A 27,123-nucleotide genomic window follows, 5' to 3' on the forward strand; every position below is an offset into this window, starting at 1 on the left:
GAACGGTCTGCAGTAGCTGCCGTTGACAATTTCTCTGCAAATGTTGAATCGTACAATCACAAATTTTAAAGTTAATTGAATATATATAAGTTGTAGGCAAGAAAACTGCTACACTGTTAGATTGCGGCCAAAAATAATATATTTTGATGTCCATTGCAATCAAGAAGATTCACGCAAGAACTCTAAACTTAAAAATACCTCAATCTCAGGTGGAAAAATGCCATCGATTATAAGATTTTATATGCGCAAACGCAATTGATAACAATTTACAATGCATCAATACAGAAATCAATTGGCTGACTTTCAATACCCATGGCCGAAGCAAAATTACACATGATATGGAAATTACTTTACATTAAATTTCGTACACCATGCACTGACGCAATATAGGCGTGTATCCTGAAACTTAAGCAGACGATAACATGCATAAAGTAATAAGGTAGAACAGTGTAAAGGGAGACGAAGATCCTACATGTAGTTAAAATTGCCACCACCAAGAATTCATACTTTTCCGCGGCATTCACTAATCGGAATAAGACGGAAAATGGAAAATTACAAAATTTTCACGTCTATTAAATTTATGGAATAATATATAAAATATAAATGGTTAATTTCATATCTTTCGGAAATGTTAGAGAATGTACACTCGAGATACATCAATGCCTACACATAAATGACCCGCTTGACCCGCCACGGATATTTCAACCTAAGTAAAAATTACGTGAAAAACTCATAATCATGTGCGTACCTAGTGGAGGACAGGAGGGGGTAGCTACCCCGCACCCCAGAAGCAAATGTCTTCTTCAGTCTATGAGGAAAATCAGGTCTGGATTAAAACGATAGATTTCCACAAATTTCTTTAAGCCCACGAAAAATGATATTTGTGTAAGACATTCACAAAAATAATTTTTTTCTAGCAAGTAATTTTAGCAGCTAATAAAGCGCTGTTATAGTTTCCATAAAATTTTGGACTCATTCACCTTTTCTATGCTAAAATGTTACAACTTAAACGACCATGGCTTGCTCCAACCCCCTCCCCCCGAGTTTTGATCCTGGGTACAACCTTGCTCATAATGTATACTGAGTATGCATGCGATGAACGATGCATTTCCAAATTTCAATACTTTAACTATAAGCACAATTGAAGCGTTGGCATGGGAAAGGTCACTAAATGTGAATTTTACAGGAGACGAAAGAAAGAGGTTTGCCAACAATGTGAAGCTAATTTTCTATCTCTCTTATATATAAAATTTTTATGTCACAGTTTTTTGTAACCAAACTCCTCCGAAACGACTGGACTGATTCCTATGAAATTTTGTGTGCATAGCCAGTGGGTCTGAGAATAAGATGTGATCTATTTTTCATTATTCTGCAGTGCCCGTGAGGCCCTGGATTGGGCCCTAAATCATTTCCATAAGAAATACATGTAAAGTTCATTATAATTGCCAACAGATCTTTTTTCTTTCGCATATTTAAATTAGTTATAATGGTGAAATTCAGTTGAAACATATATCATTGTAAAAAAAAAGAATTCACATGTTTATTATTGCATTGGAAATTTCGTTTTCCGCGTGATTTACAGTGAAATTTGAAAAAAAATTCATAACAATGCTAAGATTTTAGCGTTTTTGGCTTACTGACCTCTTGACGACTATCAGTATTGTTTATGTTGCTTGACATTTCTTTGTCACGCGATTAGTTATTAACATTGATATGATAGAAATGTGATTTATTCTTAAAGATAATAAAACACACGCAATTCAAAAATGAATGTTCGGTGTTTTGTTATTTTTATAGGTCGTCATCGCTCCCAGCGCTCCATTCCTCTTTCATCCGCACACACAAGAAGTGAGTAATTTTTTATTTTACTGCCAAAATATTCACTAGAAATAATTTATATAGCAAAACAACGTTAACCGGGTCAACTATTATTAGTATACCAACTTCGTCAATCGTAGCAACTGATATTGTGCTAATGTACTTTCTACCTTGTCCATGCCATTGCCATGTGCATGTACATTGTACAACCTTCACCATGAAAAAATGAAATTTCGATTTTTCCTGACTTACTACCTTTCACACGTCAGCGCTTAAACTATGGGATTGACTGACATAGGTATCTCCATAATGAGCTTCAAAATGGGCCAAAATCATCGGTAGAGCGGTTAAAACTGGTTTACACATTTCAGTAGTGAAGCTATAAATAAATTTACGGGGTAAAAGTGGCTGCATTCAGATAAAATTGGCTATTTATTGGAGGAAGAAAATAATGTGACACTCCCGTTAAAGAACTGATGGGCATACTTACAAAGTTCAATGCAATTTTGACTTAGTAATTCAACAGATGGTACACGAGAATTTACCGTAAGTTGAAACTTAAATATTTAAAAAACACAACGGTTATTTGAACGGAGAAATTAGACTCGAATCTTATGGCGGAAATAAACTGCTGGATGTGATTACAGCTGTCATATCAAAGAGCCTCATAAATTTTCAGTTCTTAAATTACATCTCCAAAATTTATGACAAAATTAATGGTAATTGAAGTCAAAATAAAATATAATAATGAGCTTAGTGGAGTGCCTTGTCTCATTTTACCAACTAAATGTTAAATAATCTTTTGAAAGTAATAGTCTGACAGTTATACACAGAAAAATTTCTTACAATATGATTCTTTAATTTTTTTACGGTACTGTTTCAATTTAAAATCACGGGAAAAAGAATCCTAAAAATATCGAGATATCTCGCTTACCGATCCATAGTCTGCATGGATGCTTGAATTTTTATTTTCCCGGAAAATGTTTCAGAGAATGAAGTAATACGAATAATTTACAAAAATTGGAAAATACATCCAGATACGGAAAGCATTCGACAGTGAGATATGGAAGCTTTATCATTCTTTGAATGCTAATTGTGAAAATACAAAAGCAAAATGAAACCAGTAAAATGTTCAATGGAGGAAGAACAAAATCCCAAGCGGGGTGGATTTTAGCGTAAACTGGAAGTTCAGTGTTGATTCACGGCGCCGCATTGTAAATTTTCCTACGATTTAGAAAGCATGGTAGGTATGTTGCATGAACCAGTAAGCTCAACGATCTGATTCGCGCAAAAGTATATGCAATTGGCTCGAGCTTGGCTGCTGCAAAGTGGGAAAGCTATAAAATTACAGCTTTCTCAGTTGGTACGCCTTAAAACCATTATGCGCTAGAGCGAAAGTCCACCATACATAGTAGTAATTTGATATACCTATTGTAATCACTTGACCTGATCTTTGAACATGAAATTGTGGGGTAATTTTAGATTGCGACCGATATGGTGTTCAGGCCTCGACGGTAGCGTAGCCAAGAATGTCGTTCGGGGGGGGGGGGTCCAAAACCAGGGGGGGAGGGTTTAAACTAATTTTACACTTTTCACAATCGAAAAAACTTCATTTTTTAAAGAAATAATTTGGAAAATCTAGGTTTTTCGATATTTTGTTTTCCTTTATGAAGCAAAGTAATTGTATTTTTATATTTAGGGGGGGTAAGGCCCCCTGACCCCACCCCACTGACTACGCTACGTCACTGGACCTCGTCTGCCATCGCCGCTCACTGGCTTGATGTTTTTGTCAAATGTAATGGCCATCATTTCAGAATATTGGTTTTAAACATTCGCTTGCTTACATTTTCGTTTTTTAAATATATCGATCAGTCGAATGATTTTTATTGCTTTCTTGTTTTTGTGGAGTTTTTCCCTCATCTTTTGTTACCGACGGGTTGAAATAGTTCTTCTTCTCGTCAGGGTGAACGTCAATAGCCTCTGGTTCGAAAAACGTTTCGCCACAGAATTGGGTAAACTCTTCAGACCTGAATGTGCATTTTCCGAAGAAAATTTGAATTTGCCTCATTTCAATACAGAAATAGAACTGAAAAATATTAATCCTCTTCAAATATTGTTACCGTAGCTACACTAACCTCTTGCATCACCCATGGTACGTAAACATAATGCAACAATTACAAGAAAAGGGTTTCATAAAAAAATTTCAATTCAGAGCACTGATGTCATGTATAATATATAATCCGTCAACTTCAAAAATTACAAAGGAAAACCTCGCGATGCATCAAAAACTGCCGTGGGCGTACAGGAAACGTTACCAGAGGTTAAGCGAATAAGGCTGGGAGCCGCTAGAGACTCGGAGGCAACGCGCTAGGCTTAGATTGCTTGAGCAATTGAGGTACTTTAATAGTCACACGGATAACATCATATTATAACCCCACTGGCTTTCTAAGCCCGACATAAACGATAAATGAAGGGAGATATGTTGCCGAACGGATAGTTATGGGAATTCGTTTTTCTCGAACAATAAATGGCTTTAATAAATGCTATGCTTAATTTAATTAGAGCATTTTCTTTTAATGCTTAAACGGCTGATACCCTAACAACCTTGCTTGCGGGGTAGTGTGTAGATGAAGTGTTGACAAATATCCACTTTAATTACTCAGAAAATTTCGAGTCACCAAAAAAATAGACAAAAATACGACCGGTCGAGTGGGAGGGGTGCATCTTCGAAGGAAACGACAAAGATGGTGAAGACTCTGAGCTTTTCCCGGTGAACAGCATGGATGTAGAATAGGGAATGGTAGACAAAAATTTAGCAAATTAGAATAATTTCTCTTGAAAATTCCCCTGAAGTTGAGTAACGCTCCAACCCAGACGCAACCCTCCCCTACCATCGCGTTATAGCAACCAAATAACCAACATATTAACTATAAAAATAACGATTTCTGTACCTGAAGATGTCGCCTCTGTGACGAAACCGGCCCTTTTAAATAAATAGTGCGAAAAAGTACCAAACCTATAAACTGTTTTCAATGGAAATTCACAAAGTTAAGCCTGAAACAATCGGGTTCATGGGAATGTTGCTTTTTTCAGAATGTTAGTCAGAATAAAATTTTTGATCAGCCCTGTGGGTGTAGGGAAAGTCTCCCATCGAAACTTCGGGGATACACCATACAGACCCTGACTCGGTTGGAAACCCGAGAAGCTTTAATCCAACAAAGATGGTACTTAACACGCCGGAATTGAAATTAATTCGTTGAAGATGAGGTATTGATTGATTAAGCAGCTCCATAAATTAAGAAAAATGCGTAGCATGCACTTTTCAGCGGGGCCTCCTCAAAATTTTGAGGGCTATAAAATAATCGTGAGGATGGTTTCGTCATGCAGGTGGGAAATTAGTTCCGAACGCAGCCATGAAGAGCGTTGAAACGAAGATCACTTGTGGGTCAATATAGTCCCGCGCGGAAATGGGCCCTATTCGTCGGAGATAGAGAGAATTTTAATAACACGTTGGGAGAGAGTCTCGTCTTTAAGGTACGCCCTCTCGAAGGCATGGCCGCGGGCAATGAAGCGTGGGAACTAGAAAAGCATAGGGGAAGAGAAAAATCTTGACCAGGTGAGCAGTACCTTCACCAGCTTTCGAGATTCTATACAGAGATAATTACCATCAAAGTATTCTACCGCGAAAATAGGTTTACATGAAGCATATATGCGAGTAACCCACGAACTACTCGAATGGGAATCACTGTCAGACCGTAGATTGGAAACTAAACTTAACCTATTATGTAAATTCAAGAGTAGTGTATTTTCCGACGAAGTTAGGCATATCTCACGGACGCTAACATACTACGGGTGATCAGATAATAAAAATAAAATGAGAGAGACAGACTGTAGAAGAGATGGATTTATTATGTCGTTTTTTCCACGATCGATAAGAGAATGTAACCGCAGCGTCTGGACTAAAATAAATAATATCCAAAGATTCAAGCATTATGTGGAGAAATTTTTAGCGTAAATAATTGTGTAAATTGATTGCACTACACTCCACTTGCACCTTGAAGATGATGTAACACCACTGTAACCTAGGTTGGAACAAATTTTATAATCATGGAAAATTACAAGTATTCATTTAATATATACTTAGAAATAGGAGAGTCAACTGGTAGTGCAGTTTACTAACTTATGTATTCCATAATGCATGTTTCTGAATTTTCCTAACATGCCTGACAGTGTGTTTGACATGATCTAGCTCTAACTAACAAGGCCCAATATAATATACCAGCTGAAAATGTCCTATTTCAACAGGAATAGCTGCTTCCAACAAAGATTCCCACTGCGGTAGTCAAACAGTTTGAGGCTGAAAATCTTATGGGACATATATAGAAACGTCAGCGAAGTCAATTCCACAGCGAGAAATTCGTTCTCTATCTCGAAAGAATCAAAAAACTTCATCGGGAAAAATTTCCTTATACAGTGCTCTTAGTATCTGAAGAAAATTTATCGCTCCGAGTAGGTTCTATATTCGAAAGTATGCTGAAAAAAGATCACTCCCGTAAAGTCATCTTAAAACTCCTTAGATGTTTCGGGATAGCTACAGTGACGCCATCCACGCGAATAATTTCTCTTGAGCGACAATAACGACGACAGATGAAGCTTTGAGTGCGCAGTCCTGATTATTCTAAGTCCGTGATCTAGCTTCATGTGCAGATTGCTGTCATAAGTAGCACATATGTTAAAATAGTTCTTGGAGTGTAGGTCAACGTATGTTATGCAAAAAATGTTTTAGCCAACGTTTCTGTTTATTTTGAACTGTCATCAGGGCTAAACTTTGTACACATTTAAACGATAATTATAATCTTATCCAATTAAGTATCTTTGTACACATTTTCGTTTAAATGTGTACAAAGTTAAGCCCTGATGATAGTTTAAAATAAACAGAAACGTTGGCTAAAACTTTTTTTGCATAACATACGTTGACCTACACTCCAAGAACTATTTTAACATGAATTAAACGAGGTGAAGAAAGGAAAAAAATAATTAAATAAGTAGCATATAAATTTATCCCATAACTTATGCAGCATATGTAATATTCATCTTACGTAGAACGTGCTCGTGGAAGTGTATTTTAATCCTCTTGTGGATGTTGGTGATGGTTCACCCCCTGCCAAACACTTATGTAGGTGGCTTCAAGGGAAATATGTAGATGCCTGCTCACCCTTCAGCATTCCCGCTTCAATTCACAATAGGGCCTATTGAATATCCATTAACACTATCCTCTTCCACCCCTTTTAGCCAAAAGTTTTTCCCTCAAACAGATATAATTATCAGTGAAGTATCAATAAATGTGAAGGTGTGCGTAGAGTACTTCGTAACTGATAAACGATTTCCAATTCTACTTACCAAAGACAGATTATATGGTCGTTCTTGTAATTGCTGTGTTTTTATGCAATGTTTTCTATATTTCCTAAGGAAATACACAAATGGATAAACTTGACGGAATCCTTTATTCTATGGCACTGCAAAAGCGTCAAACAAGTCGCTCATGTCTCCTGCGCCATTAGCTCAGAAGGATTATTGCTAAGTATCATTAGTACGATTACACACGAGGTAAAGAAAGATGAGCACCCAAAGAACAGGTATACCTACAGTATAACCTAACTAAATTTGGCGCGGCGCGATAACTTTTCGTCACTGAGGTCACGCTCTGCATTGGGGCCAAACCAATGTTTAGAGTAGAATGTAATATTCCCATTATGTGTGACTTTAAGGGATAGGATCCACTCCCCTCCCTCCTCAGAAATGAGGAACTACGTACAACACTAATGACAAATATGGAATAAAAATTAGTGGAATTGATAGGAATACCACTGAAGAATAAAGTGAAGCAAACAAACGAATGGGATCAGAGTTTAAGACGTTCCACGAAGGTGTGGAAGATAATCTATTTCATGAGAAAACCATGACGAAAAACCATTATTTCACTCATTCTGTGACATTACTGCTCACAGAGAACAATAGCCAAAGGAAAAGATGAGAGGTACCGACGTACCCATCACAGAAATTGCGCAGTACGTCAAAACGGAGAATTACGAAGTGATAAAAATTGAAACGCGAATGATGATGGCGTACAGGGCGGCATAAAATCTGTTTTCCGGATTTCAAGGAAGCTGATTGGTCTTCAAAATATTACTTGACAGAGTTCCCAACAGAAGAACTCATTCAGATTCCATCATTTGAAAATTAAAGGTGCATAAATGATAACCTTTCAGGTGGCTCAGATTTATCGCTCAATCCTCCCTCCAAAACGAATTAAAATCATGATGTTCCGAATACAGACAGAAGATAATGAGTCAAACCAATATCAGAAATGTTGAGTGATGATTATTATGCATAATCAAACTGCAACTAAAACACTAAATTAAATAAATATTGAAGCCAGGTGATTGGTAAAGTTCTTGAAACAAAATCCCAGACTAAAAATTTATTATAATGAATAATGTATAAAAACTGCCAGGTATTGTACCAGAACACAAAAATTTTAGCAGTGAAAAAGGGTATTATTTTATTATTGGATACAAACTAAAATTTAGGGTAAACAAATCAGTCAATGAAATCGTAAGATTAATTACATCAACGGAAACTTAGCTCGGTGGACAAAAATAATAGGTATACCATGCTGAAGCATTCCAAGAATTTGCAGTAATGTAAGAGGCCGTGGAAATTTTTAAATAGGTTTTGATTACTTAGCTTGGAGAAGGTAACAAACTTATTTCCCTCTTGCAATTTTTTTTCATTTTTTTATTTTAATCATATTCTTTTTTTTCATTTCTTCGTCTCAGTATTCATCGTGATTTCTCCATCCTTATCGATGTCGACACTAAAATACTGCTTTTAGCTCGAAATCTTTAGTACCTACATATTTATTATTCTCTTTATCTTCGATTTTATTATACCATAAATTTAGGGTCGTAATATATCCTTATATTTGTCATAAATATTTCGCAATAATTGAACTGTATTTACTAATCCAGCAATTATCTAACATTGCTATGATTATTATCATAAAAAAGATTCTTAAAAGTGGGTTAATTTCGGGTGACACAGATGAGCGTGAAGTCGATGCAATTGTCTCGTTTTTTATGATTATGTAAAATGAATGAACAATGAGACCACATAATTCAAGAAGAATCTTATTAACTGGTAAAAATTCATTTAACACATTTTTAACATCAAAACTTGACAACAGGTTAAATTGTTTGAAAAAATACATTTTCATTTAATGCACATAGATAACGTTTGCATGGCTCATAGAGTTCAAGCTGAGTTGACCATATCCACTCTTTCGTAGTTTTTGTAACGAATACTCTGAGGTCATCATCATTCGAAAGTTTCAACATTTTTCCGTGAATGAATGGTCGAGAGAGAAGTGGACAGGCCGCTTATCTAACACCTTTACGAGGTTCTTAGGCCGAACCACATTCCATAGCATCGGATGGGCGACGATTTTATTCACGCATGAATTACGTCATGTAGAAATATTTTCTCTCGCCTGAGCTGAAAGCGACCGTGTGCGTCCACCGGGTTGCGGATGGTGGTTAAAGCTCTCGATGTAGAGGTTAGCTGCGATATAAGAGAGTCTAAGCGTCGAATAAGCAGTCGCAAACAAAAGCGACCGCGATGTGAGGGGATTTTACCCAGACGGCACAGACTCCTCCGTATCTAATTCGTATGCAGATAGTATCCATGGACAAAAAGCGACGGAGCGGTAGTCAATGGATACTATCTGCATACGAATTAGATACGGAGGATTCTGTGCCATCTGGGTAGTCTATCCTTGCGTAAGGTAGACCAAAAATAACAACGAAACCGGTGAAGATGCTGTGAGTTGTAAACAAATACCCAAAATATATACTTCCCATCACCATGGGGAGAGGGCAGCAGCTCCTCTTTATATGAGTGAAGGGGGAGACCACTGTGTTCAGAAGAGTGACACTCATTTTACTGAGATGCATGGAAATATTTCCTTCGACGGTTGTCGTACTGCGATGTGGAAGTCAAGGGGAAACCGCCACATTATCACCCCGAGTCGTCGCAGCTACTCCAATTTTTAACTATCAGACATGATGGCATTCTCTTAGGTAAAATATCAATGTGTCAATATTCACGGAGAAAGAATAATTATTCTGCGATTTACTGACGACATAGCAGTCATAGCCGAAGAAGAGAATGGTTTGAAAAAGGCTTTCGCAAATATGGAAAGGACAATTAACATACATATTTGCTGAAATCAACAAAATGATTAATAATATACAAACATGCAGCAAAAAGAGGAGGTATGGATGAACATTAAAGTAGGAAAACAAAAGCTTGAAGAGGTGAAAGTATTTTGTTACCTAAGGAGAAAATTTACCAGCAATACGCGAAGCAAAAAATAAATAGTCAGTAGAATAGGACATGTAAAGAGGGTTTTCTATAAAAAACAACAATCTACTAACGGAAAAAAATAAATCCAATCATAGAAGTAAGGAAAAACATTCTCCTTATGCTGCATGTGGAGCGTGGTTTTACATGGGAGTGAGGCTTTGATGTTGACAGCTGGAGAGAAGTGAAGAGTGGTGCTTCCTAAGGGTGATGAAGATAAAATGGATCGTCGTAGTAAGTAATGTGGAAGTACCAAGAGAAAGGAGAAAATATCCGTCTTCTAAAAACCTTAAGGAGAAGACGAGACAACTTGGTTGGCCACATTGTGACGCATTGTGCAGGCCTGATGAGAACAATTGTAGAACAGGTGGAAGGGAAAAAGGGCAATGGACAGTCCCGAATTTGTGACATAGTGCACATTATAAAGGATATAAACGAGAAGAAGTAGGTACGTCACTATGCACAGGTTGACAGAAAGGATAGCAGAACAGAGAGCTACGTCTAAACAATCTAAGGATTGTTGACTTATAATGATGATGAAAAATATTTTCTACCAACATGCATTTTAACCACATAGATATTTTCAGATGACATTCAATAGTTTGTTTCATACCGCCATTTATAAAAAACGAGAACATTATTATCAACAAAAAGGTTGAAAAATGAGGGTGCTATTGTCAACATTTGGATTTTTAACGAAGAATATTTGGGATTTCTCATCACGTAATTTTGTGCATCTTGTTACTACTACTAGATTGGTAGGAATGCCTATTTGTTGTCAATTTCAATAATAAATTGGAAAACTTATTAACTATTCATAACTAAAATTTAAAAGTAAATCACCTAGTAGTTGCCATTGGAACCACATTAATAATGACATCAACGGGAATGGAAGCTGGGAATGCAAGGAGTATTCAAATTAGCAGGTAAAATATTTGAAAAAATACTATGGAGTACATAATTACCAGAATTTGAAAAGACTGATGCATGTGTTTTTATGGCCATTCCCCGTATCAGAGCCAAAATTCTTTTCCAGGGCGTATCCGGGGAGGAAATGTCAGAGAAGAGGTCTAATGCCATTCAATAAAAGAAAACGAGTTTTTAAAATCAAAAATCAGTAAAATATAATGAAATATTTAATTTTAATATTTAATTACCATCACATTTAATAATTATTTTATCTTTAATTTTCGGATTCCGTACGAATTCCTTGGATCGCATATATTACGATAGAAGATCAATTTCAACTTCAGCGGAGATTGGAGACTTGAATGAGGGAGGAAGTTTGGTAGATTGGAAGGAGAAAGTCATTTATGTACGTCGGAGGAGAACATCGTGGCCAGTGACCTGCATGATAACGCGACGTAAGATCTTAATGACTCGAGAAAAAATTAACGCTCAAAACGTACGCGGTGAAAAAAGATATTCATAAATATTTTGTCAGAGGCTTTACGAAAGTTATTTCTCTGTATAATTTTCTATATCTGACAATGAGTTCGACCCACCATTCGCAACTCAGTAGGCGCACTGGATGACTTTAAGCTCAGCCATAGGTGTACCGTCTACCAGCTCACGAAGATTTTAGCGCCGGAAGAACAAAATGAGTTCAACAATTCCTTCCAATTCCATGAATCTTTGCGCTAGACCTCGCTAGAAAATTGCTGGCGGAAAGAGTTATGATAACTGAAAGAACATTTATGATGAAATGTCATCATAAAACTCGCCCTTATGCCATTGGCGGCATAGAAGCCATACTTTTTGATAGATATTTATATAACTGATGATTTCAGAATGAACTTTGTGAAACCTTTCCATCATGGAAAATGAAAGAATAAACTTATTGTTAGTGAGGTTCACTGATTTACATAAATACACGACCCAATCTTCGTGGCATGGTTACATATTCAAGGTTTAACCATGACCAACCACATCTTCGGGTTAACCATGTTACGAAAACCGGGTCGCGCTTATTAAGTATATTAGTGAACCTTACACAATTCATTCTTTCAGTTTCCATAAATATTTATAATTCAAAATCCAGAGATGAGCCTGATTTTCAGAAGAATGTATGGGAATCGAAAACGAAAAATAAACTTTTCTCACGTCCTCAACCTGTCGTAAATCACGTCCAGCGGTTCAATCGCCATAAATTTCCCAAGCAGGACGATTATAATGCTCATTACCATACTTCGCCGAGTGGTGGTGGTGTGGATCCCGGCACTTCCTGCTCGGCGGCCGACGCTTTCCATTCCTCGGAATCATCTCGCGGAATCTGCGCAGCCCACAGCATCCCCCCAGCATCTCTATAGACGCGCAATAAAGCTCTCCGGTGGCACCGCAGAGCCATCGGAAGGAGGTCGATCTCTCTCAAAACTACCGATCAGTACACAGCGCTTCCCTCAACCCTTCCCTGAGACCGCACAGAGAAACGACAACAAAGGCACGGAAAAGGAAAATAAATGGAGGCTAGGTGGAGATGAAAGTGATGCATTTGGAGAAGGAATTCGATCGTGTCGAGTGAGATTTGGTGAGACAGCAAGTTAAACAATAAGGTAAAAATTAGTTGATACTTAATGTGAATAAATGTAAATAATATGAATAATATAAATAGCCTGAACATAAGTTTTATATTAATAAAATTGTTTATAAATATTTTTATGGACACTAAAAAATTTTCAGCCGGTGTAGAACTGAGCAAACTTTTATGGGGTTTCAAATAAACAATTTCCCGCGATCGTAAACTTTTATTACGACCAAGGTTTCGATTTTTCATCTTTAAGGTACAACATCATTTGTATCTTGAAGATTATGTAGCAACATTGAAATCTAGGTCGGAATCAAAGTTTATAATAGTGTAAAATTGCAAGGGTTTACTTCAGTACGAAAAAATTACACTCCATGACGCTTGGTTCTTCTGAGTTTATTTAATGAAGTCCTCATACCAGGCCGAAGATTAATATTCATATAGTTACAATTAAAATACTACACATGAAACGAAGAGTTTGTATTAGTTTGGCAACTATAAGAAGGGATTAAAATTGGTTAACAGTTTTAAATTAATCAAGTGTGGAATATTACAGAAAATGAGCCATGTAACATGCCAATAGTGAGATATTGGCCTGATGAAGGAATAAATATTGAATATGAATAACCAATAGAACGTGTATTTGGGTCCTGATAAAAATTACAATTTGCATTAATCTTTCTTGTCATTCATATTTGGAGAAATTGGGGCTTTCAAATTCTAACAAATGGCTAAAAATGGTACTTTAAATAGATGGTTTCTCAAAAACACATATTTAATCGAGCCCTTTAAATTTTAAATCCATTTTGGACATGAAATTACCAATCAATTCGGTTACGCAAAATAATTTCCCAACTTCTTCCCGATCAATTTCATCCACGAGGCATCCCAACAGCCGCTGGCGGCGAAACCCCGGTCTCAAATACCTCCCTCTCAGCCCGAACAGTGCAGAAGAAGAAGAAGGTGGTAGGCAACCTTCGAAAAACGAGGCCAACCGGTCACGTGACAATACTGCGCGAGTCCGCCGCCAGAGGGAGCGGGCGGAAAGAACAAGAAGAAGGGAGCCTCCTCCTCCTCCAACCCCTCGACTGCTTCTTCTGCGCCCTCCACCAAGCCGCAAGCCGTTTCGCCTCCTGAGTCTCCCTCAACCTACGCCCCCCTCAGCCCCTGCTTTTCTTCAACCTCACTCACACCACCACCGGGCAGCTAGCACCATTGTTCCTCCACCTCCTGAAACCAACCACCCTGCGACCCGCAGACTGCCCTCCCCTCAACTCCCCACTCCACATTCCACCACCACATTCCCCTCTTCTGGGGCCCAGCGCCGCCGCCGCTGTGCCTCGCAGCCAAACCACCGCAGTCGTGGACGGATAGAGTCGGAGGATACACAGTCCGACTCGTGCGCGTCGCTCTCCCGTCTTTTTTATACTATTTTCTTCTCTTCAAACATCCTTCGGCCTTTTTTTGGATGCGGTAATGAAGTCCAATTCGCCGGACAATGGCGTGGGCGGTCTCCTAGCACATAGTCGGTGATAGCCGACGGGAGGAGACTTCAACGACCGAATCTGACAGTGGGCCCTGAGAAAAGAGGATACTATTGTCTCCCCTTTTGTTGTTTGCTCCCGTTATTGAGGCACTAAAGCCTCCTACACTGGATATTTACGAACCCCATGGTGCCACGGTGTACTGTCTACTTTGTGAAATGTCCCCCTATTAAGCTACAGCAAAAGGAAGTGTTTGTGTAGATTTACAAGGATTACTTCATAGTGTAGTACATATCCGACAGCGCTATCTACGATAACGTGCATCGTTTAGCGATTCTGCGTTCATCAGGAACAGTGAACATTGTTTCTAAATTGATTTTTCATCGAATAAACCAACTATAAACATCCGTATTTACATCTGAGTGATTTATAAGTGTGAATTTACGTTTATTTTTCTTTTGTGCTTTTCTTCGTGGCTTAAGTGAATCTATACTGAATTTGTGTTGAAGTTCACGCTGGAATAGTGCCTATTTCGTCTTAAACGTGCCCATTTACTCGGAAATCAAAGCAAAACGCTCGCTTAGAAGAGAGCTCATTTCGCTCTCCGTAAACATTACGCTCCGAAAACACTCCCCGAAATTCTTGACACCATGGCTCTAAGAGGGAGCCCACGACGTAAGGACGTGAAGAAATCCTCGTACTATGTTTGGTTCCTGGGTGCGAAGGAAAGCCGTGGTTTGAGGGGCGAGGAATACGTCCGCCCCGTGGTGCGACACTTGCTCCAGAAAGAGAGGGACGTGGAACCCTTCAAGGTCACCTTGCAGGTGAGCAACAAGGGTCTCAAGATCATCCAGAACGTCCCGGGCAAGGGGGCGGCTGTCACGGGCAAAGTCGGATCCTCGGGCGCTTCCGGCGGCAAGGCTGGCAGCGGATCATCCGGGGACGTGGTCAAGCACTTCATCCCGCACCACGCCGTCACCTGCGCGGTGCAGGATTCCCCACCGAACGAGGACGTGGTCTCCGCCATCCTGCTCATATACAACCCGGTCACCCGCTGCCCCGTCCACGTACACTCATACAGGTGCGACTCGGTCGAAACTGCGACGATACTCAGGAGCCAATTGCAGACTTTGATCGAGCGACCGGAGAACCAGCGAAAGTTCGCCGAGATCGAGTCCAGACTCCACGCTAAAGGTCTCCTGATCCCTCCAGGGTCTCCCCAAAGGGTCGGTTCGCCGGGAGAGCCCCCGATAACCATCGGATCCCCTACTGGCGGCTTGCACCACCACAACCAGTCCAATGGTCGCCGCAACCATGGCGGCGGATCAGACGGGCGCAGCAGCAGCACCCGGGAATCGGAATCCTCCGGGTCTTCGGAGAGGGGCAACGGGCACCCGGCCTCCCCGCCCGGAGGCGGCGTTGGAGGCAACGCGGACCGCATCACAAGCCTATACGATTCTCTGGCCGCCGAGCTGCGCGAGAAGCTCGGCGAGGTGGGTAGCGGTGGCGGGGGCAAGAAGCGGCACGGGCCCATCCTGTTGCCCCCCAGGGATTATGACACGGTGCACCGGAAGCACGGCAACCTGACGGGGATTGACCTGAGAAGGTGCCTCAACGCCAACATCGTGGGCGTGAACGCCCGCAGCCCGGCCGCGCCTTTGGGATCGAGCGCGGCTGTCGCGGCGAGCGGGAAGAAGGGCGTGGGGGGCCCCGGATCGGGTTCCGCCCACGGCGCGGGTTACACCCTGCAGCAAGGTGGATCCAGCGGAGGGTCTAGTGGCATTGGGTCGGACGATGCGCCGAGCCCGGAAAACGACAGGGAGTCATCGGATCCGAGATACCTGGACAACCAATCTAGTTCTGGTGAGTTAAAAAACTCTTATTTCATGAGTTCGACTGATTCAGACGTGAAAAAAGTGGAAGTTCGACATATATTGAAACGAAAGGTAGTTTCACTTTTCCACAATAATGATACGAATATAAATAATAACATGACATAACAATATATCATTCCTAGGATAGTTGCTAAATTTCATTTTACACAGTGAAAGTACTCGTCTAATTCCACACTTCATTGTTTCTACCGATCCATGTTATGGCACATAATGCCATTTACAAGGCATGGCGTTATGTGCCGAAACCTGGGTTGGTAGAAATAAAGAATAGTGGAAATGTACTAATACTTGCATTTAGTTAAATGTCATAGATATCCACCGAATTACAAAACTGCCTTTTGCTACATCTACATTTATCGCTATACTTCGCCGAGCAGATAGGGATTATTTTATGGCAATTCGCAATTCCCACGAACAAAAAAAGGACTTAAATAAACAAAGGAGGGACATGGTAGCAAAATATCTCTGAATTGTACTTCCTTTTCTTTTTTTAACGGTTGGTGTCCTAACACCCCCGTCACACGCCTATTGAGGTGGCTTGCGGACAACATATTCATATAGATTTAATTTATAGTTCATTCTCGCATGATGCCTTAATGCGGGGCTAGATGTATGCCTAGATGTGATAACAATGAATATGGCGAAGGCTATATAAGGTGTGACATGATTGAGAAAGTACACATTACGTATACAAGTACAATGGAAATAACCTGGCTTCAGGTTCACCATGTATTAACCTCACGTGGCAGAGATGCAAGGATACAACTCAAGATACGAAAACAGACTGCACAGCATGTGCGTTTTTAAATTAGCACTGTTTTTTTTTTAATCCACTGACACGACAGTAAAAATTAGCATCAACCAACAAGAAACCAATTTATAATTTTAGCATTTGCGGAAATTGCAGTTGCAACTCAAGAAATGATATAAATTGTCGACACTAGCGAGCGAATCCATTTCATATTACATAGTTTAAATTCCATTGTGGCTGTAAAAATAGTCAATGGCTATGAAAATACAAATTATAGAATGCAAGGCTCATCCAATATCAGTCAAAATAAATACTTATATAAAAAAATTCAAACGGACGATAGCATAATGCTAAGATAGAATTTAATGGCTTCAGAAGCTTCTCAAAACAAATAGAAAGCCACCAAGTAACATGAGAATTTAGTCTCACACTAAGCCGCGTTGGAATGAGTACAGTTTCTTAGTACAACCTGACGGAAATTATATGTACTGTGCCATGATTATTAATGCACTATTATTGTTTACGCATGTGTAATAAAACGTTCAGCTAGATTCAGGCCCACTAAGAAGTTAAAATGGGGAAAGGGAAATTATTTCCCTCACTGAAGTCCGCTTGATTTCACTAAAATATATAGATAACTTTAAGAACTTATACTGATGTCCAACCACTCATAAAAATCGCTGATACGAACTTCCTTCTTCCACGTGTCTCTTAATGGGTTTCATTCCAATTGCTTTTGCGTGAAACGTTTTGGCACGTCATTCTTAATAACGTAAAATAATCGCCGAAAACAACAAGCTTTTGTGCAGTGGCGTAGGAAATTTTAAAAGCTCTCTCCGCGGCCTCCAGCTCCATTGGGTTGTCAAAAGGAATGACGGATGAAATGCTCCGAGAGAAAGTCATGAGACCAAATTAACTGCTGAGAGCTGCGAAAGAGACTTTGACCACAGAATTGTTTGACAGAACGAACAGAATAGCATGGCTACAAGAGCTGAGCCGGGAGGAAATCGATTGCAGAATATAAAGGCCGGTATACATGGTGAAACATCATGCGAATGAAATCATCCTCCGTGTATCCCCGCATTCAGTGAGGCAAAAATTCGCGAATCAACCATCATGCGCATAATCATTCAGTGAGAATTAGAACATGTTCTATTTTGCTCGCATGATTCTGTGAATTATCACGTGATCATTCAGCATGATATTTCGCATGATCATTCACCTTGTATAGCGGCCTTAAGAAACAGTAAATATAATTTGGGACCAAGACTATTATGATACGCTTACATGTATATTGATCGTTCGACTTCCCCTTTCGGAGTTCCTACACTAGGCACAACGAAGTTAAATACAGAAGCCGGGTTTACGACAGTGCGTGCATTTAATTTTTATAACGGGGGAGAGGAAGGGAGAATAGGATTTTTAGATAGAATGAGGGGGGAGTAGGCCTTATTACGAGTTTAAGAAGGAAGTCTATCCAAGGAGAGGAGACTGCCAGAATACTTCTTAAATACTCCACAGTAACCTACCTATATCGGTGCAATACTTTAATAATAATAAAAGATTAGAGAATCAGCATAATTTTTAATGGAAAAATATTTTGGTTTCATGAAATACTTTCGACTAATTCTTACTATTAAATAATTGAATAATAATAGCGTAGCCAAGAATTTTCCATTTCATTAAAGTATATTCATGCTAAATAACTGTTTGATTTCACTGATACCTCAGCATTAATAATCCCAATTTCCAAAAGTCAATTAATTCATTCTTAAATGCCAAAGTGATTTTAATTCAATAGTCTGATTTAATTATTTACCTTCTCTAGCCTTCATACACATTTTCCACCAAGTTACGCCCGATGATATATCTGCCTCTGGATTCGTCCATTCTTTCGTTGTCTTACTGGTGAAAAGAAAGCATGGAAAATAACAATAATAATTGCAGGTCGATATATTTCCACTCTCTACACCAGTACAAGTTTCATTTAGTGCCGAAAGTTATGAGCTGATTGAAATCTAGTGAATTATGTGTAGTATGTTCGATGGATGGAATGAAAACTGAAATTAGCTTTCGTAAATCACCTTCGAAAACTGGTCAAATGGTGATGGCCATTGAAATCATTCAATTTCTCCTGGTTATGAGACTATGTAAACTTTCGTGGGATGGCATTAATTTTTTTGAAATATTTAATTTGGCACAAATGTTTTAATTCTGTGCTGAAACATTTCTAAGAGTCGCTGAATTTTTAATCTAGCGAAAAACAGTATGTTTACACAAGCAAGTGCTCTGCAGCATGAGATGGGAGGTCCGATCCCCGATATAGCGAGGGTAGTTGTCTTGCTTGCATGAATTTCGCGAAACAAGAATACATTTTCCCCTGACAATGAAGTTACATGAACGGCACATCACCAAAGGATTTTCTCGCAGGAACTTTGATCGTATCTAAAGAGAGGTAATTGAGTCCTACACATTCTTCCCACGCTCTACCGTGATGTTTACCAACACCAACGCTCAGCTTCCTGTATCTTGATGGGTTGGATGAATCCTTCCACTATCTCGATGATTTCAATGTCACACGTCTCAAGAACAAGAATCTTCGAAGGTATTTATTTCAAAGGCCGTAGCCGTCATATCTGAGATGGATAAAAAAAATGATCATTTGATCAACATCGTACACTCCCGATATTCAGCGATAAATTAATTTCAAGATTTTTTTTCATTTACGTCGGGGAAAAAATAAGGACAGTGATAGAGTAATTAAAACATCATTTCAATAGATTTTTATTTTTCTTTCAATCGCTTAATGCTTGGAAAAAAAAGTTCAGCACTCGCTACCGATAACGTAGATAATAAATGAACTTCATTTCGGATAAAATCGGCTTAGTACGGCATCGACTTAAAAAGCTTTCGTGAGGGAAAAAAATAATGCTAATTCCACCAGCAGACTAAAACAGTAAATCGCGTCAAAAATGGTACAACTGTTATAAGAATCTATCAGCAGATGACATAGCCCACTGATATTACCTCTTTACGATGGAATTTCCATTAGCCCATACGAATATAACATTGGCTACAATAAAAAAAAATGTATCGGAGCCGGTAGAGAAATGACTGGAACAAAAATTAAGGTCAAGAACAAAAAAGATTGGTTATCCAGCGACAAATAAAAGACCTCAATAATTTCGAGAACAAAGCTGTCGACCTTTCATTATTTTAAATTAGAAAATTGTTTCTACTATCGGTTTTTTGAACCCCCGCGACCCCTTCCAACATGCAACCTCGGATTAATTTTTTTTTGCATTACGCTCAACACCTGTTACACCTTGTCCTATTTCTGCCCGACGTCCGCGTAACAATCGGAATTGGTCAATTACCTGCATATTGGATGCCGCTAACACGAAATAAACTCGCTCTGTCTTCTAGAAAATTGCTATGGATGCTCTGGAGGCCGGGAAAAGAACATTTTTGACACGAACCCGCGATATTTCTGCATCGTGATCAGTCCAATCCGCGGAGTGAAAGGGTAAGGTTTCCCGCGCTTTAAAAATAAAGACGGATTGACATTTGTAATTCTCCGTTTCCTTCTCCTGCTCCTAAGGCCTTGAGAGCCACTTCCTTTCCAGTACATGCTAGTGCGACCTCTCGTCTCCTTTTATTCTTACCAACCATGCCTGTTCTCCTTCTCGTTAATTCCGCAGTTCCTTTATTGGCTTTTTCGTTCGATTTACTTTCTCAAAGAGAGAGAAATTTTTGTCGTACTTCAGCAAATCATCCATTAATTTTTATTTTCACCCCTATTTTTCTGATTTAACCCTTTCTAGCCTGGAGCTGCTTCTGGGAGAAATCAAATTCCACATTTTAAAAACGTGGATATTTTCTACTCTATCATAATTATCGTGGCAGCTACATATTTTGCCATTAAAATTTACAGTACAAAGGAAAATGTAGTTTAAATATTTCCTGAATAGAGCTGAAAATTTATACATTTTTGATGTTACTTGAAAGCAAAATTGGGTTATAATGGGTTAATTATCCACTCTAGCCACCATGGAACGTTCGGAAAACTAGTGGGGAAAATATGAAGCGGTTAAACCAGAAAGTCTAAGCATTTTACCTTGGTGACCATGTCATAATTGTACATTTTTTGAAGAAACATGAAGTATGAGAGGTAATTGCAAGTAAAAAGACAATATTTCGCTCATGAATTAAATATATCTGTAGCCAATTTCTTCCTAGAGCCTAAGAAACAATATATAATACTTCTTATGTACTCCTGCTCGGAGTTTGTGAAAATGATGAAAATATGGGTAATGGTAAAAATAAATATTTTACCAATCAAAATGAACGGATGGTTTGCTGAGGTAAGACAAATTAAGGATTTTTAGATATAAAGAAAGGAAGTGGGCCTTATTTTGAATTTTATAGAATTAGTTGAGGCTATCAAAGATCGTGCAATGTTATATGTTCATGCATTGGAACATGCAATGTTATGTCAATGCAATATGGAAAAGGGAAAATATACCTAAATCAGTATTCTTAATGCATCATGTTAAAAACCACACTATCACTGAACAATACAATTTTCGCTCGGATAGGCCTGAAATCTATGCTGCTTAACTTCTTCACATCCTGCGATCCAACACGCGTGGCATTGACGAAGCGTGCTCTGCGAATGTAAATGCTTCCTTGACCACTTGAAAGGGAAGATCCTTAACACGATTGTTAGTCTGCCAGCGCCAGCGTTCCTCAAGCCGAGGTCCTGAGCCTTCACAGTGTTCAAGAATACGAAAAATGATTACCCTGCGTAACATACCAACATATATCTCCGATGTTCAAGGCATTTGTGCTCAAAGTTGGAACCTAAATGGTCAGCATGCTCGCCAAACACTTGCTAACGACCGGGGAAAGTATGAAGGGATTAAGCCAGGAAAGCTGAAATTTTACGCTGATGACCATGTCAGAATCGTAGATTTTTCGAATTAAGATATAGATAGAGCATGAGGGGTAATGCCAAGTAAAAAGACAAGACATAAAAATAGCCAACTACGAACGAACGAACAAATAAAAAATTAGGGAATTTCTTCCAATGGCTGAAAGTTTGCACATAAGTTATACGAAGGTATACGTGCGCTAATTTTTTTTTTACAGTTAGCGTGTGAAAATGAAAATAATTCAAAAGATGTTCACATAAGTAAAATATTTTATGTTACTCCAAGGATGAAGTTCGCCTTGTAGAAATATTTGACTTAGCCGGGATTCAAACCCAGATGACCCGATTGTCGGTAAGGCGTGATAGCCATTTGCACCACCAAACCATCTGTTCACACCTGTTGGACAATCGGGAGATCCGGGTTCGAAACCCGACTAAATCAAATATTTTATTAGGGCGAACTTCATTGTTGGAGTATATTAACTTTGCACCCTTTCTCTTGACTGCGAGCAAAGTCACTTGTTCCATGCAGTGATTTACAATACTCAATGTTAGGCAATCATCATGTAAGAGATTTTACTTGATATAATGCGCAGATTTTCATTCAACGCCGACCGCTGATTCAAGTTCATAATCATGCTTCATAAACTTATAGCACAAAGTTAGTGAAGCATGAATATGACCCTCTGTCACTGACACCGCGGTCAGTGCTGAATAAGAACCTGTGGTACGATCAGAGTATTATCAAATTCAATGCGAAAATTTTACACCGAGAGACACCTGAAAGTTTCTTTCATTCTTACACTAGAGAGATCACGCCACGCGCGAAGCACTTCTTTTGTTCCTCTGCCTTCTTAATTACACTGTCCTGCGAGTGACGTGGGACGCAGCGACTCCGGCTCGGATGAAGTCGGGTCGCGGTTTTCCATCTGGAAGGATAAGAAGAAAATTCAGCAAAGAGAATCGAACGGGAAATTTTTTTTTGAGTCTTTCCACTCGCTGCAAGAGGAGGGAGCAGAGAATGGACGCAAGAAAAATCACGATTCACTGAGGGAAAAAAATGCCAGGGAAGCAGCAGAAAGACAAGGAGATGGGAGATATTGGCGGAGAGAAAAAAATGGTTGTGAAGCGAGCGACTCCTGATGGAGCACGGGAGGAATTAACAAGGATGACCGTAAGACCAAGGTTGAAATGGTTATATCTGGGCCACGCGATTGGTTTCAGTCGACGGACCCCTACGGTAACTTTTACTCATACGTTTTTCCTTTCGATTGGACATTTTATTTCATCAAGTTTAATACTAGTTAAGAAGTATCGGGATTTTTAGCGCCACCTAAGTAAGAGCGTGGAAACAGTTTCATCATAGCTACGCTACGCTGAAAATATCGCTTTTGTTTTATAAGAACTCAAGTTCCATGGAGATATTCTCCTTTCCTTTACGTTGGACTTTACTTGTGGCAAGCAAAATATGGTGGAAGGAGTGAGCAAGCAAAAGAGGAATATCTTCGTGATGGGACTGTTTTCACGCCGTTACTTTGGCGGCTCTAAAAACTTTAATGCTTCATCTTAATTAGTATTAAACTTGAACGGAATAAAATTTACAATGAAAAGTAACTCTGGCTCGGATGAAGTTGAGAAGCGGTTTTCCATCTTGAAGGATAAGAAGAAAATTCAGCAAAGAGAATCGAACGGGAGGTTGAATATTTTTTTTAGTATCGCAGGGAGAGGAGGTGGTGGGGAGAAGAATAGATGAAGGACGTAAGAAAAAGCACGCTTCAGAGAGAGGGAAAAACGCGCCAGAGAAGCAGGAGAAAGATAAAGATGGAGAAACATGGCTGAGGAAGGGAACGGAGCGAATCCTGATCGAGCAGGGGAGAAATTAAGAAGGACTATCGAAAATTGCGCATGTGACCAAAAGTTGAAATGTATAATCTTTTCTACATCAGTAGTCTTAATCGACTAACCCCAAAAATAACTTTTGCTGACATATTGTTTATTTCTAATGGAAATTTTACTCAATTTAAGTTTAATACTTATTAAGAAGAAGTATCAGGAATTTTAGAGCCAACCAAGTAAGAGGGTGAAAAGAGTTCAATCACGGAGATATTCTTCTTTACCTTTGAGTAAGATTCTGGCTCGGATGGAGTTGAGACGCTTTTGTTGTAGAAGTTTTCCACTTTGAATTTTTAGAAGTTTCTCTAACTTTGGCGGCTCTAAAAACTTAAATACTTCCTCTGAATTAGCATTAAACTTGAATGGAATAACATTTCCAATCGAAAGTAACTCTGGCTCGGATGAAGTTGAGACATGGTTTTCCATCTTGAAGGATACGAAGAAAATTCAGCAATGCGAATAGAATGGGAGTTATTTTTGGATACCCTCCACCAGTGGCGTATCTAGGAATATGCTTTGGGGGGATGGGATGGCCTGGAGTGGCCACCAGGCAATTTTTTCGGGAAAATCTTTGAAAAATGACATACCTGGATATACATTTTACATCATTTTGGCCCTTAAAGCTCTTATTAAAGTTCAAAACTAGTCAATAGTTTTAAATAGTTTTTTTTATTTCTCAGAAGCTTCGGGGGGGATCTATCCCCTTATCCCCCACCCCATATTTACGCCTCTGCCCTCCACAATTGTAGGAAGAGATGGTAGCGGAGAGCAGAATAGATGAAAGACGCAAGAAAAAGCCTTCTTCAGAGAGAGGGGAAAAAGTGCCAAAGGAGAAGCAGGAGAAAGAGGAGATGTTGGTGGAAAAAATGGCTGGGAAAGGGAGGCAAGCGATTCCTGATCGAGCACGGGTGGAATCCTTTTAGAGATCATTGTTGTGGAGACTCCGTTGTGTTCGCCCCCACTTTTCTTCCACCGCCACCTCATCGGCTACCGTTCTAAGGATTTTTACAGCCGCCTAAGTAAGTTAGAGCGTGTAAAGAGTCCCATCACGGAGATCTCCTCCTTTTCTTCCTCTTCCTCTCACAGACTCTCCGCCCTCTCTTCCTCTCCCTCCTCTCCATTCGCCTTTTGTCCTCTCAGATGTTTCGCCTCAATTTTTTTATCATCTTCTAATTCCCATGGATGGCCGACTATAATGAGAAAAAAATCTCTCGTAAAGGGTTGTGGAGGAGGATTTTGCGAATAAAACGGAGGTGAATGTTGCCGATTTATTTCTGAAGAAGACCTTCTTTTTTTCCCTGCGATGCTCAAATATTTTCACAAAATTTCCCGAAGAAATAGAATTGGATGGGTCTCCGAATGATGGGAAATTGGCAGTAAGAGAAGAAGAGATGAGGTTAATGTGATATAATGACGTTAAAATGTTGCATCACGGATTAGCCTCCAATTTGATTTGCCATATCGATGTGCACACTTCAAATTACGTAAGAGGAAGAAGGATTATCGGCATTTGCGAAAATGGATAAGTTTTAAATGCTAAAATCTGGTACTTGTGATTGCTCTCAATCGGTTGACCTATTCGATAACGTTTTTTCATATTTTTCTCCTTTTGATTGGAACTTTAATTTCATTTAAGTTTGATAATGAATCAGAAGAAGTATTAGGATTTAGAGCCGCATAAGTAGGAGCGTAAAAAAACTCCTACCACAGAGATATTCTTCTTTGCCCTATTTCTTTTACTACCTAGCTCTTTCCACTATATCTCGCCTTGCATGGGTATTATTCTATGCGTCAAAAGGATGGACACAATTTACTCCATAGCTACTTATTTATAGTATCTAATAACTAATATTTAAATAATTATAGATCAAAGGCTTAAAATTCACAAATTAACCTACCACTGTAAGCGAATTTATAGATTATGGAGTTAATACAATCAACAATGGGTATTTTCGTTCGTAACTGACTGTTGAAGAGACTAGCATCCTATTCATTTGCTTGCAATATCCTAACCTGCTCCTCATCGAATCACATCCATTTTCTCACCCTCTTACATGAAAAAGAAATCGTCGCTCGTTTGCAACAAAAAAATGAAAGAGGAAGTATCCTCGGTTCGATTTTTCGTGCGTTCCAGTCACGGATAGGGAGAAATCGCGGAGAAGAGAAGGCATTCATTCTGAGGGAGACCCACCCACCCACTCACTCGCTCAGTCGGGCAGACCAGTCGCTCGGATCGCGCGTCGAACACGTAATCCAAAAGACAAAAAGATCGAATTCGTGACGGTGCGAATTGCATCGCTTTTATACGCCGGTCTCCCGGCAAAGATGGGAGACTGTTGCGGGAGAGGCTGGGCGTTGCGAAGGTCATCTAATGGAGCAGGTCCTTCCTCCTTCATTTCTAGGGATACCACGCGAAATAGAGATAGAAAAAGGGCTTGCGAACGGGGGAATAGGCCTCTAAGTCACTTTCCTTCTCAAAATGATCCTCGCACTACCTTGGCACGTACCACCGTAAACAATCGCCATACGTGGGCGCATTCACACAACTTCTTCTCGAGTCACCGTCGTTAAATCCCTGCTGCTGCCGAGAGATTCGTGACGAACAAGTGAAAAGCAAGAGCCGCCCGTCTCTTTTTTTGCGAAATTAGAATTCCTCTACTCCCACACAAGACGTTTTCGTGATGTTAAACGAGTTTTTCAGGGAATCTTCACATTGAAGAATGACAAATTAACGTAGTCGACAAATTCTCGAGTACTTTTCAGGGAAACCTTCAGAGTATCTATACTCTATATCGTATCCCGTTTTGAATTATGAAGGAAACAGGAAAAAAATTCCTACAATTTTCAGAAGATTCCAAATTGCTAGGTGAGTTAGTAGGAATTTAATGAGGAAGAATAAAGGATATGTTCGAAAACACAGAAAGGTCTTACAAAAACTCTGATTGACCTTATAAAATCAGCCAGTAGTAGATCTAAAGAAGCACAGAGAAAGAGTATGGATTTCAGAAATCACGCAGACTATTAAAAAATACTCACTGTAAACCTCATAAATCATTTAAAAACATTTCAATTGGAAATACACGCTAAATTTTAAGATCAGCAAATTTTAAATATTAATCTTTCGCCATTTCCAGTTATTTTTTTGTTAACCACCGATATCTGGTTTAACCTTAATGAAGTTCTTCAACTTGCCAGCTTTATTTCCCGAAGTAAATTTTTTTCGACCTCTACGTCACCACTCAGGGTACAAAGATGGCAAAACGGTTTTAAACATACTATAACATACGAGACCGTTCACAAAACGTCTCCTGATTAAGAGGATACAATTAAACCTCATTGAATATTTTACCTTGAAACTAACTCGAAATTCGAAAAATATGGCTTTATTAATAAAATAAATATTT

The 27,123-nt window shown here is 39.2% G+C and overlaps 1 protein-coding gene across 1 annotated transcript in view; it reads left to right on the top strand.

Moving 5' to 3' along the window:
• The first annotated feature begins 14,136 nt into the window (after window positions 1–14,136).
• LOC124155664 (serine/arginine repetitive matrix protein 1) overlaps window positions 14,137–27,123 on the top strand; it is a 273,079-nt gene continuing 260,092 nt past the window's right edge. The window contains exon 1 of the mRNA XM_046529678.1: window positions 14,137–16,110. Within this exon, the coding sequence (XP_046385634.1) occupies window positions 14,898–16,110 (1,213 nt within the window). The 5' untranslated portion in view covers window positions 14,137–14,897. The remainder of the gene's footprint in view (window positions 16,111–27,123) is intronic.

This window comes from Ischnura elegans, chromosome 3, assembly GCF_921293095.1.
Source record: "Ischnura elegans chromosome 3, ioIscEleg1.1, whole genome shotgun sequence".
In the NCBI taxonomy this organism is placed as follows: Eukaryota; Metazoa; Arthropoda; class Insecta; order Odonata; family Coenagrionidae; genus Ischnura; species Ischnura elegans.